The 14,771-nt window shown below is 39.4% G+C and overlaps 1 protein-coding gene across 1 annotated transcript in view; it reads left to right on the forward strand.

Annotated features, from left to right (window-relative positions):
* The first annotated feature begins 3,619 nt into the window (after positions 1-3,619).
* Positions 3,620-14,771, forward strand: part of SCAF8 (SR-related CTD associated factor 8) — a 99,418-nt gene continuing 88,266 nt past the window's right edge. Inside the window, 1 exon segment of the mRNA XM_044001916.1 lies at positions 3,620-3,780. Coding sequence (XP_043857851.1) covers positions 3,751-3,780 — 30 coding nt within the window. The 5' untranslated portion in view covers positions 3,620-3,750.

The raw sequence follows: 14,771 nt of genomic DNA on the forward strand, positions 1-14,771 counted from the left end.
AAATAGGTATACATAATTTTTTACTGTTGCCAAATTTTTCGAGACCCCCCCACATTTAGTTAGGTGTCACCATGGCTGATGGGAAGGTAGAGGAGACAAAGAAATCCCCCTTTCCCTCTACAGGAATTGCACTTCTTCATTTTTCACCAGGCTGTACTCTGGACTTCTCCATCATGCCCTACAGGCTTCTGAATCTTGGAAGATCACTTCAGCCCTATAATGCACACCTTGAAAGTGTTTCCCTCCCCACTTCCCATTCCCCTCAGTAAGCCTTAAGAAATATTGCTGTTTGCCCTTTGCTTTTTTGGAGGGCAATGAGGGTTAAGTGACTTGCCCAAGGTCTTGCCCAGAGTCACACATTTAGTAAGTGTTGCGTCTGAGGCTGGATTTGAACTCAGGTCTTCCTAAATCCAGAGCTAGTGCTCTATCCACTGCACCACCTAGCTGCCCTCGTCCTTTGTTCTTAAAGAGGACCAATATCAGGGTGATGTCATGAATTGTAGTGAACTGGATTTAAGTAAGGGAGGACTTTACAAGATCACCAACCTCACTCTTTCCTCCAGAGTCATCTGGGTCCAGTGGCAAGATATATATCAGGATGACTGGAGATGGCCCTTGATGTTTAAGGCAATTGGGGTTAAGTCACTTGGCCAGGGTCACACAGCTAGTAAGTGTGTGAGGTGAGATTTGAACTCAGATTCTCCACTTCAGGGCCAGTGCTCTATCCACTATACTACCTAGCTGCCCCTATGCCTTCAGAAATAGTTGACAAAAATAATAATAATAAAGTAACACCATGAAATGTGCCAAAAGATGCTACCCTTTTTAGTCATGTATAATTTTCTGAAAAAGTTTATTTTTAGTGTCATTGTTTATTACTGGACTATATCCCAAAATACCCTTGCAAAGAAACTTTTGGTAGCATTATCTTTAAATGAAGAAAAATAAAAATAAGTGTACTTTCCCCTCCAAAAAAAAAAAAAAGAGAAAGAAATAGTTGTTGACTGACACTTCACAAAGCCTCCTAACAGACTGATTCTAACTCTTGAACTCTTGACTGCTAACTCTTTCTAGGGTTTAGCCTTAGAAGCCCCTAGGAGCCTAGTTAATTTGCTCATCCAAAGGCAAGGCTCTATTTGAATTTATTTCCTTCAAAAAGTAAATTAAGTTGGACCTTCTTCATGAAGTCTTTCCTAGTCTTCCCTGTTTTTATTGCAGCACCTCTCAAAACCATATTGTTTTCATTTTTGTATAAGTAATACCTTGTTCAGGAACTAGGTGGTACAGTGACTGGTAGTGCTCTGGGCTCGAAGTAAGAAAGACATATTCCTGAGTTCAAATCTGGCCTCAGATACTCACTAGCTGTGTGATCCTGGGCAAGTCACTTCACCCTGTTTGCTTCAGTGCGTCATCTGTAAAATGAGCTGGAGAAGGAAATGGTAAACCACTCTGGTATCTCTGCCAAGAAAACCCCAAATGGGGTTACAAAGAGCAGACATGACTGAACAACAAGGTTGCCAATACTTTGACTAGATGCAAACACTTTTGGATTAAATCAAACAATCAGAACCAGTTATGAATAGGATCTAGTTAAGGCACCAGAGGCAAATGAAGTGTTTTCAAACTTTATATATATAATCTGTATATACTTATATGTGTACACGTGGTTGTCTCATTAGAATATAAGCTTCTTGGAGGCTAAACTGATTCATTTTTGTTTTTCTATCCTCAGCTCAGAGCCGGCCTTCACTAATGATACAGCACTAGCCTCAGAGCCATGAACACTTGGGTTCAAGACCCACCTCTGACACTCACTGGCTGTATGACACTGGTCAAGGAATTTAACTGTCTGTTTTCTAGGCTAAGCAGTTCTTTGAGGAACCCTGGAGTCCCTGGGATCCTTTCCAGGGGTCCACGAGGTCAGGTCAAGACTATTTTCATAATAACACCAACATGTTATTTGCTTATTAAAATACTCTTCCATTTAACAATTACATATGTTTGAGGCCAGATTTTCTTTGTATATGTCAACCAAAATAACTTCCAAAGACTGAATGAAGAATTAGATATGAGAATCCAGCTGTCTTCTATGAAATCAGATATTAAAGAGATTTGCAAAAAAATATGTAAAACAATGCCACTCTTCGCACTAAATTTTTGTTTTGGAAAAAATAGCTATTTCTCATAAAATATATGGAAGTTAACATGTAATGGGTTTATTATTATTATTTTAAAACGAAATAGGTATTTTTAAACATTAACAATTTTCATTTCTAATACTTTAGATATATTTAAAATCTAATATCTAAAATATCTACTTTAGATCTAACTCATATAAAAGCTCTTTGGTTGTCCTCAATTTTTAAAAAAAGAGTCTAAAGGGGTCCTGAGACTCGCTCTAGGCTACTGCAGGACTAGGGAGCTGAGAAGTTGCCTAACCTGCCAGGAGTTTCTTTGTCACCCGGGAGTCACAGGTCCCAGTCACCATCCCCAGTTTTGCAAACGATTAAGAAATTGATCAGAAACTGGTGCTTTTGTCCCAGAAAAGGACCACAGAGGGTCAACACCAAGATAAAACATTAATGGCGAATTAACAGAGAAATAACTCATCACCTCTGTTGTTCCCGCTTCTCCTCGCCCCCCCCCCCCTCTTTCCCCCTAATCAGCTCGGGAGGAAATCAATTTTACAAAGACCAACTAACTCCCACCCCCACTTTCCAACTCCAGATTTCTTTGATCGAGGCGGTGTGGAAGCAACGCATCCTTTTATAAGCTGGTGTTTCTCAAGCTTGATCCTTAACTCTTAATAACTGATTAGCAATTCAAGAACAAACTATAACCAGATCAACTCCATCCCACTACAGGGACACTTGTAGAGACCAAGCCAAGAAGGCGTCGTTAGTTGTGCTTGTGCAGAGAAAGCGGCAGGTCTGCAGTTCTGCCCTTTGCCCTGCAGGGATCACCACTGCCCTGCTCCCAGGCTCGGAAAGGAGCGGAGACTACCTCCTGACAGTCAGCGCGGGACACTCTGGCCAGCCCGCGCAGACATCTATGATTCCTTACCCTCCCACCCCCCCCCCACCCCACCCCGCGACGCTCCCCCGCCCTCCCCCACCCACCACTTCTTCCCTCCACCTTCCCAGCCTTTCCGTGGCGGCGGCTGTCCCGCCGCCAGGGGGCGCGCTCCCCACTGCTGCTGCCGCCGCTCTCCGACCTGCGCTGCCAGATCGCGTCCGCCATATTGGCTGCCGCAGCCGCCACCGCCGCCACCACCACCGCCTTTGCCTCTTCCTCCTCCTCTACGGCCGCCGCCGTCGCCGCCCTTTGCCGGTTCCTGTGTCCTGAGCGGTGGGGAGGAGAAGCGGGAGCCTGTCGGAGAAGGAGGAGGAGGAGGTGGAAGGGGGTGGAGAGTGTGGGGAGAAGGAGGGAGCAGAGGGTGGAGAAGAGAGGCCGAGCGCGGGGCGGAGAAGAGCAGGAGCCGCGGCGGCTCGGCCCCTCCCCCGCCCGCCCCGGCTGCGCTTCTGTTCCCCAGCCCGGAGCTGTGCTCGTCCCAGCGGCCATGCCGAGGCCTCGCCGTCCCTGAGGGAGCCCGCCCCCCCCCGCCCCCCACCTTCCCTTCGATTCCCACTCCGGCCCGCCGCGCCTTCGACAGCTCCCCGGTTCCCCCGGGCGGCCCCTGGCCCAGTCCCCTCTCTTTAGGCCGCCGCCGCCTCTTCCGCCACCAGGCGCTGGGGCCTTCGCACCGACAACATGGAGGCCGTGAAAACCTTCAACAGCGAAGTACGTATGGCAGGCCGGCCCCCCAGCCTCCTCCCTCTCTTCCCGCGGGAAGGGCCAGCGGGTGGGGACCCGGGCAGTCGGGGTACGGGGAGGAAAGGGGGGGGTGCCTGGGCGGCCCCTCCCCCTCAGCCCACGGTGGGAGGAGGGACGCCTGGGCCCAGGGCCGGGGATGTGCATAGAGGGCTGGGGGGTGGGGGGTGGGGGGTAGGGGATGGAGGCTTTAGCGCGTCCACTTAAATGTCCTTGGGTTTGGAGGGGAGACCCAAGCACTCGACGCTCCCCTAAACCCGACGGGGTTCGTTTTTAGTAGTTAATTCTTCACCCCCACTCCCCTTCTCTCCTCCCCCCATTTAATCCCCCCCGCCCTTTCCCTAGGACCAGGCTCAGGGCCCCAGGGACCTTGGTGGCTCGAACTAGATAAAGGGACTGACTTTGGAGGGGGGTTACTTTAAGGGGCGAGATAATCTATCGGGGTAGTCATCGGTTGTGCTCCCATTACACATTGTGTTTATTACTGGGATGCTGTTGACTAGGTAACGTACCACCCAGAGAACCATGCAAAGGGCTTGGAGGAGAGGGGGAAGAGGTTATTCTGCAAGTCCTTCCATCTTTCTCTTCCTTCTCTACCCCTTACCCCAGCACACAGACCATGAAATAATACGGAAATGGTGAGAGAGGCCTCTGTATCTGTGTGCCTTGTAGGGAGGAGGATGCTAAGGTAGAAAGCAGAGGCATCACACAGGGGATGTCTCAGATAGGATGATACCTAAAGGTTATGTGACTGCTAACTGAGCAAGCCCCCTTGGATTGTGTTATTTTCATTATCTTTTTCACTGACTCTGCTCATCTGAAGAAAGGCTTGGTTAGATTCCTAAAGAAGAGTTGATTTTCTGTTATAATTAAACTTGAAACAAAATTAAATGCAAACATTTTGTTCAAGCACACGAGGAAATGTACCAGTTCAACTCAATATCTACATTAAATATCTACATAATTTAGGATGATTTTGCTTACATACACAGGAAAACCAAGTGCTTTATCAGGAGATCTGTGTATTTAAAGAAAATTGCACCTTGTCCACTTTTAATTGCCTGGTTTGGCATTTATTTTGCAAGGGGTAATGCCTATCACTACATGTAACTTTAGCAGTTATTTTACTAAAGTAAGGTCAACATTTTCCTTAATATTAATGCTAACCACTCATGTTACTATGATATTTTAAGTAAGAAGGAAATTAAAAGACCCTTAACAGCTTTAGTTTATTTTGTTTACATTTATTTATTTAGCTTATTTATTTTATTTTGTTTACATTTTTAAAACAATTTCCCATTTGATGGTGGGGAAATGTGCTTTTTGTCCATTTATGAAAATAGGCCAAAAATGAACTTGGACAACTCTTACAGAAACAGTCTTGCCATATTAGGACAGAATGTAATGGAATTATGGGGGGGGGAAGCTTTTCTTAATTTTTTTCAAGTCAATAAGTATTCATTAAGCACTGAATCAAGAATTGACAGTTTGACAGAATTTCTATTCACTGATTAGAGGAATTGAAAAATGTTATTGGGCACAGAAGACTTTAAAGATTTTCTTCCCAAATTCTTGGCTATCTAATGTGAACACAAATTTAGAAGGTTAGAACTGACACTGGGTGGTGTTATAAAAAGCCTTGAAAGCATAGATTGAAAAGTATTTTGCAGATACCATAAATTGTTACTAATAATTTAACATACCTCGTGGGAAAAAATAATAGCTTTAAACAGTTTCTCATTAATGTTCAGGATATGAAATATCTTAAGAATGAGGAAAAATGAAACCCTTTCACTTATTTTCTTCTTCTTCTTTTTTATTTTTTGTGGGGCAGTGAGGGTTAAGTGACTTGCCCAGGGTCACACAGCTAGTAAGTATCCTAGTGTCTGAGGTTGGATTTGAACTCAGGTACTCCTGAATCCAGGGTGGTGCTTTATCCACTGTACCACCTAGTTGCCCCCCTTTCACTTATTTTCACCCAGATATGATCAAACAGTTTTGAGAATGATCTTTATAACTAGATATACCTTTAGGTGTGTGGGGATTGCCAGTTTGTGCTCTTCAAATCATTTAAGTGACAGTTATACAGGTTGTGGGTTCCTTTACATAATAAGTTTAACAAAATGGTTTGTATTTCTTATGAACATAAGTCATAAATAGAGACCTTTAAAACATTAAAGGACACAGTTATATAGAGATACCATAAGTTTTTAGTGTAGCAGTAAAATAGCTATGGGACATTTGATCTTTATATAGCACTTTTCTTTCAGTGTGTTCAAAACATCTCTCATACAACCCAAAATGTAGTTATTTTGTAACAAGATATTTTAATATTTTTGCTTTCCAATTGAAAATGAGATAAAATTCAGTCTGGATGAATTTTTAAATCAAGCATAAAAATTGATCAGGCTCTGGAGTTGAAGGAGGCCTACTGTGAAAAATATTTATCTTTGATAGAAAATAATAGGTGTTGCTGCTGTTATACCTTGAATTTTAATGTAGTTTCTAGGAATTTTTCTTGACACATGATGTTTCATTGTAAAATGAAATTTGTCGTGTTGTTGAGTGAATTATTTTTTAAAGAATGTCAAGTAGTGATAATTACTCGATAATTAACATTTTCTCTTTATTTAAAAAATTATAAATTTAAAAATATCACTTGGGCATTTTCCTTTAAACTGAGACCTTGAGAAGTTTTCTTTAATCTACTAAATTTTACGGTCTCAGTCAAGTTTTGGTGAAAGAAATGTAGTTGAGCTCAGGCTTACAATTTTATTTCTAGCTATAGACTAGCATTTAACTTTGGTAGTTATTTTGAACTTCTGCTATTGTAGGTGAAATAAAATGAAAGTTAAAAATTAGAGAATCGTTGCATTGCTTCCCAACTTTTTCAGTGACTGACAGACAATGAGCTTTTTTTTTTTAAATAAGAAGAGTTAACTACTGTAACTAATGATAGGCTATCCATTCTTATTTTGAGTCACTTGGTAAACTCCTGTTTAGCTTGAATTTAAATGGGATTGAGGCCTAACATGTGATTGATCATTGCCTGTGATGCTAGCTAGGTTTGAGCATCCTGTAAAGGACAGTCTTCCCAACCCCTCTCTCCCAAATTGTTTTGAGGTAGGGTTAAAATACTTTAGGTAAGTCCGTGGACAAAATGATTTCTGTAAATCCACTATCCTACTGAGCCACTGTAACAGTTTTGTGTGTGTGTGTGTGTGTGTGTGTGTGTGTGTGTGTTTGTGTGTGTGTGTTTGTGTTTGTGTTGTGTGTGTTTTCAGGGGAGGTTGTTGTTGCAGTGGCATAAGAAAATCATCTGGGAGCCAGGCTTTTCTTACAAGGTGTTTCACATATGGTTTCTGAAGATCCTTGTTGATATGCTGATAATAAAACATAGCTATATGTGTGTGTATACATGTACACATCTATATATACATTCATGTACATATATATACACATGCATATGTATATACTTCTCTATGCAGATACACACAAACTATATGGTAGCACTAACTGGGTGCAAGTTATTGTGGTAGGAAGGTAAAAGAAAAAGGTATGCTCCTTACCTTTCATTTCTTAGGCTTCTGGGAGAATACTTATATGTATGAAACAACTTTGGCTATTTGAAGTGTTAGACATCAAAAATGAAATAATAGTCATTGAATTAGTTGAGTATGCTTAGTCAGGGCCTTGGCTTCCTAGAATATTAGCTAGCTAGTTGTTGAGTTTTTGTTCCAGGAGGATTTCCAAGATAGCATGTGCTCAATCTCATCTAGTTACATCTTTTTCTGTTTTTATTTGTTACTTGTTTCTCTCGTTGCTTTAAGTACAATGAGTTGTACAGTCTTTGTTGATAATAAGATATGTGGGTTTCCTTAACATAGGAAACATTTTATAAGAATTTGGAAGTTGCTTTTATATTTGCGTTTATTTTAATCAGAAAGACAAAACTAATGATCCTCCAGGTTCTTTGGATCCCTTGAGCTCTCAGGATTCTTTTCTTTTAGGACCTTTTAAGTTAGCAAGACAACTTAATATCATGGTTACTTCTAGGGCTAAGAACTCCAGAACTGGCATGCCATATGATATTTCCATTGCACTTCCCACTGTCCTGCTGTCTGTATCTTCACAGCTATCCCCAAAGTATAACCTATCTCCAGTTCCATAAACAGAGTCTGCACTGTAACTTTAATTTGGGTATTTTTCCAGGGCCCCACAGCATCTGGCTTTGGGGGAAGGTAATAGACATGAAATGAACTGATAGGAAAAAAGGCAACAACAGTGGACTACCTGCAAGGGAACATGAAATTTATATAACAGTTTATGCATTTAAATGGCATATATAAAGAAAATTCAGAGAAGAATTGAAATTTTGAAATCCATTTCATTTTTTCCTAATTTCATGGTAGTTTGAATCTACAGCATGCCCACCACCTTTTTTTTCTTGTTTATTAAAATGATATGGGAATGAAATGATTCTAGCATATGGATTTTGTAGTTTGCTGAAGGTTAAACAGAAACTCCTTTTTAAAAAATATTTCGCATTGTATTACAGTCTAAGAAGAATTAGATTTGGGGTCAGGAAACCATAATCCAATCCTAGCTCTGTAACTTAAATCACAGCCTCAGTTTCCTCATCTGCAAAATGAGAAATTGAATTAGATGCTCTGTTCCTTGTAATCATAAAACTCTTTGATTCGGAAATATACTTTATTTATTATTTCTTTGACTGTGAAAATTCTGCATCATCTTAGTCATTCTGATTTTTATTGAACAGTATAGTAGATGAAGAATGATATAGGGTATTGAAACTGGGAGTTAAAAGAATTCTTGATGTTAGATGGGAAAGAATTCCTGGGGTTAGATGATGATCTCCCTTTTCTGAAATTAGAATATATAAATTCCATTTCATCAATGGTTCCACAAAACAGGATTTTATTGTATTCCAGATTTTAATAAGTTATTTTGTTGGTCAGAACTTTTTCCTTGGTTGTTTTTTTCCCCAGCATAAAATTTGTGTGGAGTAAAAACTTTTTTATAATGTTCTGTCAACCAGAAATACTTAATCAATTCTGCCACTATATTTCCATTTATAATAAAATAATTAATGTTAGATAAAGATGCCAAAGTACTGTAAGATCCTTAAATGCTACCTTAATCATGAAAGAAAAATTAAACTGTTTGTTATTAAGTATTTTTTATTGCATTCTAAAATTCTGAAAAATGGTCATCTAAATATGGTACATGGTAATTTCTTACCAGAATGTTTGGTTAACTATACCATTCACTAATTGTTCCAGATCAGTCCAATTTTAGTCTCTTTGGGGGGGAGTTAAAGGGAGGACTTCAATATTGGTTGAAATGAGTGATGATGACTTTTGACAATTATAGATTTCTCTTTGTAGAGCTAATTTTAGGGCTATTGGGTTTATTTCTAGCTCATGTGGCTATGGCCTTGAACTTTGGCTGAGCCCCCTGAACTCCTAGGTGAGGTCATTTTGTAGGTTTATTTTCTCAACATCTCTCTCTGCTCCTCTCTCTCAGGATTGTGCCTCTACTCCTGCTTGTACAGACTGCTTTTTCCAGCAGCATGGACACGAGAAGCATAGTAAGACCAATGCAACCCACATAAGGCAGACCATATGGAAAATGTTGGGTTTAGAACTAGTAGTAAGATGGTATTTTACTTTTGTGGGCCACAGTTGGGAAATGGAAGACTTTAACTTGTATCACTTGAATATAACAAGTTGAGGGAAGGATATTTAGGAAATTTGTTGTGTAATTACTTTTTTAAAAAATGGGCTAAGTACAGGGAGAGTATTGCTACTTAACAGTGATATGTGAATACCTATAAATACTTGTTCTATCGGCTTGCATTCTGCTCTATAACAAAGCTTTGCTATTCATTTAAGTTGTTTGTTATTCAGTATTAATATATCTTTTGTGAAAATCTGCAAAGATGTCATAAAATTCTTATTGAACTTCATTTGAGTATTACATTTATCCTATCTTAGTAAAACTGTTTAAGAATTCAGTGAAGGGATGAGGAAATGTTTATTAATCCTAAAATTGCCTCTTTCCTGTTTTCTTTAAAGAGGTGTTTGAGGTATTGATTTTTTTTAAATTACAGAAAAGCAGATTGTAGCAGAAGTACTATATAATGAGACATGCTTATGAGAAAAATAGCCATAAACTACCATTTTTGTAGAGGTTTAATATTTTCATTGATAGCAAGATATTATGATTACATTTGTTATTTCTGTTGTTGACTTTGTTTTTGATCATTCTAATTTATTTTTTATATGTTTTGCCCAGGGAATGATCATAGATGTTCTGTGACATATGGCAGTATTATTACATAATTTTAAACTTAGGGAGTGAATTTGGTATGATACTTGAAAACATGGAATTAGAGAATTATGAGGAGTTTTCAGATTCACACATACCAAATTCATTCTTTGCTTTACTAATTCTTAATTTTAACATTTGGTTGGAAAGGGTGGTGATATTATTTGAGATTGGGCTCCCTTCATCCTTATTTGCTAGGGTTGTGTGAAGTTAACGAGTACTCTAGAGTCAGTGTGATTGTCAAACAAGAACTCTAATATAGGATAGGAGATATTTCATTATTTGGTTCTGATGTCATTATTTCTACTCTCCTGTGTTGGCATAAAGCTCTCTGTCTGACACTCTATATTAACATCCTGTGGTACTAACAGGTAGATGATACTAGACAGTAGATGTGAGTGTGGGGACACTATTTTGTTTTAAGGTACAGGTCATTGAAAAAAGGTAAATTATATATTTTATAGCCATCTTGTATAGTAAGAGATGGTTATATTTGATATTTCTGAAGCCTCACATTCATATACAATTATTGCTTCAGGATATATTTCGTATTTATGAATGATGAGAGTGGTGATATTTCCAATTAACATGTCAAATCAAGGTCAAATGAAATAACATGTGGCACTTTGCAAACCTTAAAGTGCTATGTAAATGCTAGATATTGTTAATAAATAACTAGATTATCCAAATTTTAAGGTGGGCTTGAAATTTAGAAGTTTGGAAGAGTGAAGTACTAGGTTAATTTTTAGTGTGGTTTAAAGGTTGTTTTAGTTTCTCCAAGTATATCAAGCAATTTGGTTGGCATCCTAATCTTTTAAAGAGGCACCTTGACATAGTGGATTGAAGGCTGATGTTGGGAGTCAGGAAGATCTGGTTTCAAGTCTTTAGATACTAGCTGTGCCTATAGGCAAATTACTTCTCAGTGCTTTAATTACTTAAAGTTATGGATGTGTCACCCATCTGTTTTGGTGGGGGGGACTTTTTCACACTGAGTTTCTCCACACAGATGAAATCATAGGTATAGGACTGGGTAAAAACAAACCTTGAAAATACTGTTTTTATTATAGTTGAGATGAATCCTAGTAACTGATTTTTTAACTGCAGTTTGAATGTGAAGACTGAAATTTTGGGGTAGCATTTATTATCTCTTGTCTACTACATATATTATGATTCCATAGTATTCATGTAATATTTAATTGAATGATCTCAGTGTTTCAAAATAAATTCAGCTCTTAATCAGTTGCCCACTTATTGAAATGGTGTTTCATATGACGAAATATCAACATGAACTCCAAAGTGTCTTTAAAATGTTAACTGTCCCTTTGGTTTCATTGTGATCTTATTTAATCTGACCTTATTGACTATAATAAGCCATCTATATTATTATCAGTAGTAATGATGGTTCAGTAATCCGGACCACTATGTAAGTCATAATAAGCATAACGATAATAGTAATAGGTTATTTCCATCCTTGTTTTGACAAATGTAAAAAATTTGTTCATTTATAAATATTTTTCATTTTCCATAGTTGCTTATTATTTTTTAAGTATCTCATTTTTCAGCTGTTTAAAAAGTATCTTTCATGTTGTCTAATTCACTATGTAAAGCAAATACCTTATATTTGTATGGTGCTTTGTAGTTTAAAAAAAAAAGGTTTTTTAATATATTTAATGTAATCCTTATAGTAACCCCTCCTTTACAGATGAGAACAGGGCAGCTAGATGGTACAGTGGATAGAGCACCAGGCCTGGAGTCAGGAAGCCTCAAGACACTAGCTGCATATCCTGGGCAAGTCACTTAACCCTGTTTGCCTCAGTTTCCTCATCTGGAAAACGAGTTGGAAAATGAAATGGCAAATTACTCCAGTATCTTTGTCAAGAAAACCCCAAATAGAGTCACAAAGACTCAGGCACAACTGAACTACTGAACAGATAGATGAGAATATTAAGGCATGTAGTGACATACCTAATCTTTTCATATACCTCATGAAAGAGGTAGGGGAAAAGCCTAGGTCTCTGCTTCATATCTCCCCATACTACTATTTTCATTATAACACAGCAAGCCCATAGAGACAATGTTATTAGGGAGAAATTATACTTTAATTATGTTTTCTACCATTTGGTGCATACATTGCTGGACTTGGGGTCAGGAAAACCTGAGTTCGAATCCTTCCTCAGACTCTTTATAGCTTTGTAACCCAGGACAAGTCACTTAACCTCCCTGAGCCTCAGTTTCTTTAAAATGGGAATAATAATAGCACCTGAGTTACAGGATTGTTGTATCAAGTGAGTTAACATATATAAAGGGCATTGCAAAACAAAGTGTTCTATAAATGCTGTTGTTATTGTTATTATTATTATCACTGTTATTATTCATGTAGTCTCTAGGCCCAACAGAATTAAGCTTTGACTTTTTTTTTGCAGGGCAATGAGGGTTAAATGACTTGCCCAGGGTCACACAGCTAGTAAGTGTTAAGTGTCTGAGGCTAGACTTGAACTCAGGTCCTCCTGAATCCAGGGCCAGTGCTCTATCCACTGCGCCAGCTAGCTGCCCCGGCTTTGACTTTTAACATGGTACTTTCTACAACAAAACTTGATTTCAGTGAAAACTATGGATCCCTAAGTAGAGATTATTATAATAAATTCAGTTTATAATGTGTTGTCCCTTCTCTTAGAATAGTGCTAATAATTTATGAGCTTTGAGTACTGTTTCCAGTAATACTCATGGTTTTGAATAGGAAGAACAATAATCAATCATCCAGTGATTACTTTGGGCAGATAACTGTTGAATGCTGGTAGAGATACAAAATTGGTTTTTGTCTTGATGGAGCTTTGTAGTTTTCTTGTTTTCTTTTTTTTTTTTTTTTTGGCGGGGCAATGGGGGTTAAGTGACTTGCCCAGGGTCACACCGCTAGCAAGTGTCAAGTGTCTAAGGCCGGATTTGAACTCAGGAACTCCTGAATCCAGGGCTGGTGCTTTATCCACTGCGCCACCTAGCTGCCCCTGTAGTTTTCTAAAGAAATAAGACCAAGTGCTCTGTGAAGTTGAGTTGGGGTAGGGATCAGGAAATGCTTTGTGGAAGATCTGACTTTCATTTTCAGCTTTAAAGGATGATTAGGTGAAAAGGGAGGAGAGCATAGGAAACGGCATACAAGGGCATGAACGCCAGAGAATATTGGAGTGCTGGAAGGGTAAAGGTTGGAGAGAACACTAGTTTGGCTGGAGTGGAGGATATTTTGATGAGAAGACAAGAAAAGCAGGGTGGTACCTGGTTGTGGAGAGCCTTCCTTTTCATTATCTTCATAACTCTAATCTGGCCTTTAACCTTATAATTCAGCCTAAACTGCTCTCTCCAAAGTTACTCTCAGTCTCTTAATTGCCAAATTTTACGGTCTTTTCTCAGTGTCATTTTTGACCTTTCTGCAGCTTTTGATGTTGTTGATCACCCTCTTGGTACTTCTCTCTAGGTTTTCATGACACTATTTTTCTGATTCTTTTCCTACTTGTTTGAGTGCTCTGTTTCCTTTGCTGTATCTCCATCCAGGAGGTGTCTACTAACCATGAATGTGCCTCAGGGCTTGGGCCTGTGCCCAAGTCCTTCTATACTGTTTCACTTGGTGATCTTGTCAGCTCTCATGGATTCAGTTATCTATCTATGATGCTGTTTGTCAATCTACATATTTAGTCCCAGTCTCTCTGCTGGCCTCTAAGTCTCACATCTCTAATTGTTTATTAAACATTTCCAACTAGATGTCCCTTAGATGTCTTAAATTCAGTGTCCAAAACAGGACTCATTATTTCTCCCCCAAAACCTTCTCCTCTGCCTAACTTCTCTGTGACTTTTGAGGCCACACCATCCTTCTAGTTCCTCAGGATGAAAACCTAGGTGTCATCCTTAATTCTTCGCTCACTGTCCCCCATATCCAATCTGTTGCCAAAGCCTGTTCATTTCACCTTTTTTTTTTCTTTCTTTCTTTCTTTTTTTTTTTTAGTGAGGCAATTGGGGTTAAGTGACTTGCCTAGGGTCACACAGCTAGTAAGTGTTAAGTGTCTGAGGCCAGATTTGAACTCAGGTACTCCTGACTCCAGGGCCAGTGCTCTATCCACTGCGCCACCTAGCTGCCCCTTCATTTCACCTTTGCAACATCTCTCCCTTATTTGCTCTGCTCTGTCACTGCCACCTTCCTGGTGTAGTCTCTTATTACTTCATTCCTGCACTTTTCCAATATCCTTCTGGTTGGTCTTCATGCTACAAGTCTCTTCCTATTATAGTCCATCCTCACCTCAGCTGTCACAGTGATCTTCTAGGCGCCCTTCCTTCCCCTAAACTGCATTGTCTCCCCATCACCTCAAGGTTTGAATATAAAAATTCTGTTTTTCAAAGACCTTCATAAGCTGCTCCCTCCCCCCACCCTTTATATCACCTCCACCACCCTCTCAGCATACTCTTCTGTTTATCAAGACTGGTCTTTTTGCTGTTCCTCCAGCAAGACACTTCGTCTCTATGCTCTGGACATTTTTACTTTCCTGCAAAGCTCTCCCTTCTCATCTCTGCCTACTGGCTTCTTTCAAGTCCTAGCTAAAATCCTACCATTTATAGAGGGTCTTTTC

This window comes from Dromiciops gliroides, chromosome 4 (assembly GCF_019393635.1).
Source record: "Dromiciops gliroides isolate mDroGli1 chromosome 4, mDroGli1.pri, whole genome shotgun sequence".
Lineage (NCBI taxonomy): Eukaryota > Metazoa > Chordata > Mammalia > Microbiotheria > Microbiotheriidae > Dromiciops > Dromiciops gliroides.